Here is a 6,369-nt window from a genome sequence, read left to right on the forward strand (position 1 = left end):
TGTCTTTAAATAACAGTGCAGACAGTTTTCTACCAGGAATTTTGACTGTAATTATTTTCTAGTAGTTGATGTCTCAAAATTCTGATTAAAATTGGTTTAAGTTTTCTATGAAAGCGACAAGTTTCATCGCTTTCATAGATTATGCATAAAAAATACGGCTGTGTGGAAGGCGACTATAGGTACGAAATACATGCAAGGCTTCTGATCTAAATATACCTCTAGTCACAAGGGCCAGCTCTAAGCCACTGTAGGTGTCACTATTGCCTCTACTGCTGCATTTATGCCTGTCTAGACAGGATTTATTATCTAAACCCATAAATATTGGTCATTCCTTTGTCTTGTTTTTATGAACATGTTTATGTTGGCTTGAATGAAAAAGGGCATTTGCCACATGCACAATAAAAGATTACACGGCAACAATGTTTTTTGCAGTGAAAACATTTATTAAACACATATTTGTATCCACATTATTGAAAAAACGGACCATCATTTTCAAATAAATTAGGTTTAAATGCCTGACCATGTTTGTGAGTAGGCAAATGAATCACAATATCAACCTAAGGCATGTATATTGCAGTTTATCACTGTGCTGTGTTGTTTCATCGCTGCAGTTCAGAAGACAGGAAAAAAGCATCAGTGTCTGTAGCCGATGGATTTCATAGGCTTCAAGTCCTATTATGAATACAGTTGTCTTTGACTCTTCTTTGTGTCTGTGGCTGATCTCCAGTCTATCTGCTCTGCCGGAGGCACACAGAGAGAGCGTTGATTTTTATATTTTCAAGTAAGACTACAAGCAGTCACAGTTTATTTTAAGGCAGTGCAGTTATTGGGCTCAGTTTGAACTGGTGGTGGACTGGGGACTGCAGGCAAGAGGTAGGGAGGGTGAACACAGACGGCTCAAAGTTTTTGGTGTTGAAGGTAGTGGCAAAGTCATTGGCAAAAAAGGAAGCGGACTCCGAGACACAGGGCGTGGCCGGTTCAGGTGTGGCAGCATGAACCGGTGCATTGGACAGCACCTCGGACTCAAACTGAAGCAGCTGACCCATGAAACTGAAGTTTGGTGAGATGACTGCCCGGCGCTGCTTGATGATGTCGAAGGCTGCATCAAGCCGCAGCTGCTGGGTCCTCATGATGTAGGCCATGCAGATGGTAGGTGAGCGAGAGATGCCTGCTTCGCAGTGTACCAGGACCTTCCCCCCTGATTGCTTCACATGATCTGGAAGAAAAAGGGAGGAATCTGGTGAGACAGTGACATATTTCTCTTTCTTTAATCATCAGCATAAGAAAACCACACATCAAACTGATTTCAAATCAGGAGTTTGGAACAGGAAAGAAATTTAACTGGGCTATTATTGTCTAGTCGATCACTCTCACTATATTATAGGAACACTTTTCCCCAAATATTTTATCTCTCTTTCTTTCTCATGAACATCTAGTTTGCCACATTTATTTTGTAGAAAGAAATGAGCACACGTCATTTGCTACTGTAAGTGGCACACACAGAGGCACGTGGGAGGCTTGACTTAGTCACAGAGTGCAGCTGTACATGTGATTTGTTTTCTGCTGCACCACTGTGGGGGTGCTGGGTGCTGCTGTGGTGTTCGCTGTGGCAGAGAGAAGTGTATTCTAATTTGGAGCCGCCTCGCTCCTACATACTCGTCAGTATGTTTTAAGGCCTACACACGAGTTCCCTTTCACACATCTGTCTAAATGTCCTTCGCAACACGTTTCAAGAATTCTTAGAAGCAAACACCCACATGTCTTCTTTTCTGTCTCGCATCTAAGTCTGATCTACATATTGACACTTAGTTCCACGAGCCGGTAACGACACCTACACATCACCTCGTCCACTAAGCAGAAACATTAAGGGCCACTTCTGTGCGTTTATGAAGGAGAATGACTGATTTCTGACTGCTCTGATTCCCGATAAAACCACATGAATGAATAATGAACCTTCATCTGGAGAGGAGGGTGCTATGAGAGCGGGGCAGCAGCAGCAGTGGGTGTTTTAATTACCGTCCTTTGGCTGGAGATGTCATGGCATGCTTCAACTGCTGTTTTCATCCACGAGGTCAATAATATTTATTTTCTCCTCTCCGGTTTACATCACCCGCTTGGTCGGAAGGGTTTCCGATTTATTGATTGATTTTATGAGACCAGCAGCCCGTGTCTAATCAGTTAGCGTGCCTGATGAAATGTTGAGGCCCTCTTTGAATGTAGGCTAAAACTGCCTTATGTAATGGACAAGATATTTAAACACACCCTAAATGTAGGCTGCATCCCCAAACAGTGCACAATACTATCCAGCTAATACAGGTCAGCCAAGCTGCTTGTGGGTAAGCTTTGTCCTTGGTTATGCCTGGATATAAATAGCCGCCAGCACATTTTGTACATCTTTTGCTGTTGCTGCTATTATCCGACACCTCTCTCCCTCCCACGCACTCTCTTTTCCTCTGTAACACATTTGCTGCCCTGCTGGCCACAGGTCCACCAATGAGTCCCTCTTGCTAACAAAAAAACTGATGTCCTCCCTCATTGTGTAGCTGTCATTAATCCTCCACCCAACCATCATAAACAATGCTGTTGTGCATGCATGCACGTATGTGTGTGTGCCAGCCAGCCCCCAGCCTCCTACACCCGGTCATTACTAAACACGTACAGCTCACCCAGTTGTCACACTGACTGGCCACACCCGGCACCATGTGATTTGGCCAGCATGGGATTGTCTTTTTCAAGGAAAGAAGGGGGGGGAGGTCGGAAGGGAACGGGGGAAGTGAGCAAATCCTGAATGAAAGCAGACAGGCAGTATATGTTGGCGGGGGATTGAAGGCTGGCGATTAACTTAAACTGATTACAGCCGGGTTTCTTAGAGCCCTCTATTTGTGAATGGCAGCAGGTGAGCAGCACCGATAAAGGGAGGCTATTTGAAGACAAAGACGCATTTCAAAAATAAATGCATCCATGTATAGATATCTCGCTCACTCAGCGTGGGTATTTTTGAGACTCCTTGGGGTGAAGCTGGATTATAAATACATATAGACCGAGGCTGATCTTGTGGCCGGAAAAGCAGCCATCTAATGTTGGTCTATTTATTCCCTTTCCTAGCTGGTTTGAGCATTAGTGAGTCAGCCGTATTCTAAGATAGCAAAACATCTCAAGGCAAACCCTGTGAAGCAGAAATCAACAGTTAAATGCATTTACTCTCCTCAACTCACCTATAAAGTCTATTGCCTCCTGGAAGTGGGAGCTGATGTCGGCCATGTGGCTGTCCTCCACAGGGATCCACTTGTAGTCATAGTGGCCCTTGGCCGGCTGCAGGTCCCTGCGTGACACGTTGAGCAAGGCTGTGATGTGAAGGTCGCTGAGATAATCCTGTCTGGAGGCATGGTAGGCACTACCGAGGTAGAGGAAAGGCAGGATCTCTACTGGTTTACCCTGAGGAAGGAAAAGAGGGAGAAAGCGGAGACATGAGTCAAGCTCACGACACACAGCTTCGATCGCCAGATTTATCCATCTGCTATGACACAACCATTGTCCAAGCAGGAACATCCAAACACCTGCCAGCCGATCATTACAGTCATTTGCAGACAAAATGGACGCAGGATGCTAGAGGAATTCCCCGGTATTGAAAGAGCCCATAATGCATCAACCAGGCACAACAGTGTTCTTTGAAATCTAAACTAGCCACATGTTTTCTATTTGGTCAGTGGAAATAATAGCAGAAAGGTCAGGGATGAAAGGCTGTCTTTTCTATGGGGTGTCCTGATATCAGCTGGGCATCATGCTGTCTTTATAAAAAGACCGGGGAGCAGCGAAGGTCATATAATATCATATGTAAGTTGAGAAAATGTTTTGATGTGCCAAAAATAAAATTCTCTGATGTCAGCATGCGTTGAGCGTGCCTGTGTGTATGTATCTTTTTAGATTAAGTTTAAAAAAAAAACTGGCAGTGGCTTTGTGCCCCGTGGTCCTGTAGGAGAGATGGTGGGAAGTACTGCATTGTACGCTAAAGGGTGTTTCCATACCTGATCATAATCTGGTTTGTGGTGTGAAAGCTTCTCGCTGTGGTTGCTGACTCTTTTCTCGGTTTCACTTCCGCTCTGGTCAATGGTTTTCACCTCAGTGCAAAGTTCAGGGTATTGAGAGTGGAAATTCTCGAATCCTCCTGAGAGAAGCAGTCAAAAAAAAAACCAAAAACAAACAAACACACTTTTAATAAATGAGCTTACAATAATTCTGCCTCCTCCGACCAACACCACAAATCTTGTGAAATGGCAGCGTTTATGAAACAGACTTAGCACCGGATTATAACCTCTATAACCTGATTACAGACGCGTAATTAATTACAGGAGCCCGCAGCGAAGGACCGGTAATCGATTTAGGCCAACATTCTGAAGGACGCACAAGTGACAGACGGAGATGGATGTGTTTAAACACAAACCCCGGGGGATTTGTTTAGCCTAAAGAGGTAGTGCGGATAGGGAGGGGTGAAATTCTTCGTTTTATCAACGAAAGCAATTGCACCACCAATTTGCTGGCGTTTCTCTCGCACTGACTCATCCGCTCCACTGACGCACGCAGGACATCTACAGTATGTCCAAGAAGTAAAAGAAAATGTCGGCTACTCTTAACACAGGCAAAAGGGGCGAAGAACTGCCCCGAACAGTACCAGTGTTATCAGGGAAAAAATAGACTAAGATTAAATATTAAAGGTTTCTTTCTGCCCTTTCGTCTCCTTTTGAAATAAAATCACAATAACTTCTTAATATTTCATTTAGTCAATTATAAGGATACATTTTAGATTATAACAAACAATATTTACAATTTGTCATAATAATAAAAAAGATTTCATCTTTAAGTCTGTGCCACAACAACATACAAAGCCATAAAAGATATAAAACTGACTCTGAATTTATATCCCCACAAATAAAAATATGGACGAATTCAAAACTCTTATGAAATAAAATAAAATAGATTAAATGATAAAAACAAACAAATATAAAACTGAGTTGCCTTAATGGCTTTTTAAAAGGTCTATTTAGTAAAAAAAAAAAAACTTTCCGACTTTTCTTTTTGTCTATATTAAAATAATTCATCTCGCCAAATCTCTCACCTTTCAAGAAACAGATGTTGGCCCCGCTCGCAAGATGTGACAGGGTGTTTATTACTATTTGAGCTACGCTGTCCTTTTTCAGTTTTTGCCAGTGGGACGTCCGGTCATCCAGCGCTACTATAGCCGAAATGCTCCCTTCCCGAAGCCTAAACAGAGCTCTCTCATCCGGGATGACAAACTGCAGGGGCACCGGTCCTCCTCGGGATCTCCGGACTACCACTGAGTTAAGATTAACATTGACTGAGCCTTTGATATTAGAGTTCGTGAATGAAAAATAAGGTCGACAGTCCACAATAAGGCAGCTTCCATACTCCTTCCTGATGATTTTCCTCAGACGCCGGCAGTCTATGCTAGAGACCTTCATTTTGATTTGTTGGACTTGTTTTTATTGCCTAAAAAATTCAACTGATTACTCCTGAATACGGGCGAGAGAAGTGCCCGCGCCAGTGCCTACATTTCCTCCAAGGGGATTCCTGCCGATCAGTTTTATGTGAATGGAACCTCCGGAGCAAGACGTCACGAACCATATATGGACACCGGCGCGGCGCGATGGCAAGAAAACACGCCCACAGCTCTGACTCGACTGTGTGACTCCTCCCGCGGCCCTTGTAAACACGACACCCCGATTACAACTGCGGTGAATTTGATTCAGCCATTACTCACAGAGTGTCCTCTGCCTGCACCTACACCTGTCCTTTCATTATTTTCAGGTTCCACTTCGTGTTCAGTGACCATTGAAAGGACACAGAGGCAGACGCTTTAAAGGGATGACCCTACAGCTCACTGCACAAAATAAAACGAAAGGGTCCCACACGGCCAAAAAAAGATGAAGTGTTTTGGAGGAAGGATATCAACCATAACATCCAGAAATACGAGTGCAACACAAATGTGCACCTTACTAAAGCCAGCCTATTAAACGACAACCATACAAAATGTCTGAAATAGAGGTGCAACTATCATTTCATTAACCTTTTACTGCTTTCTTTTGTCTGACTAATTAAAGCTTAGTTAAGTATGAGCATTATAAGTATTCATTTTCCTCTTTTTCAGCTAAACTTGTTAACAAAAACATCATGTAGTTGTTTTTGCAATTTAGAGCTGTGCTTTCCCGTAAAAGTATGCCCTTTTCATGTGTTTTTAATGTTTTTTTATTGCCTGCAGCAGTTTATCCAACATGATTTTCCTCTACAGGACACAATTAAGCGACCTTAAACCGAGAAAAACAAGAGACGCAATTGTGAGTCAGCTGTGAAATC

At 43.2% G+C, this 6,369-nt stretch overlaps 1 protein-coding gene across 1 annotated transcript; it reads right to left on the reverse strand.

Annotated features, from left to right (window-relative positions):
- Positions 1-422: 422 nt before the first annotated feature.
- Positions 423-5,601, reverse strand: dusp5 (dual specificity phosphatase 5). The gene is made up of 4 exons (XM_086296402.1): positions 5,114-5,601; positions 4,026-4,165; positions 3,216-3,435; positions 423-1,216 (listed from the first exon to the last, which is right to left on the reverse strand). The coding sequence occupies exons 1-4, from the start codon at positions 5,475-5,477 to the stop codon at positions 810-812; spliced, it is 1,131 nt and encodes a 376-aa protein (XP_086152528.1). The 5' UTR covers positions 5,478-5,601; the 3' UTR covers positions 423-809.
- Between the last annotated feature and the right edge of the window lie 768 nt (positions 5,602-6,369).

Source organism: Aulonocara sp. 'chitande type north' Nkhata Bay, linkage group LG6, assembly GCF_057382095.1.
Source record: "Aulonocara sp. 'chitande type north' Nkhata Bay isolate Kocher_YH1m ecotype deep benthic linkage group LG6, A_spYH_male_GT1.1, whole genome shotgun sequence".
In the NCBI taxonomy this organism is placed as follows: Eukaryota; Metazoa; Chordata; class Actinopteri; order Cichliformes; family Cichlidae; genus Aulonocara; species Aulonocara sp. 'chitande type north' Nkhata Bay.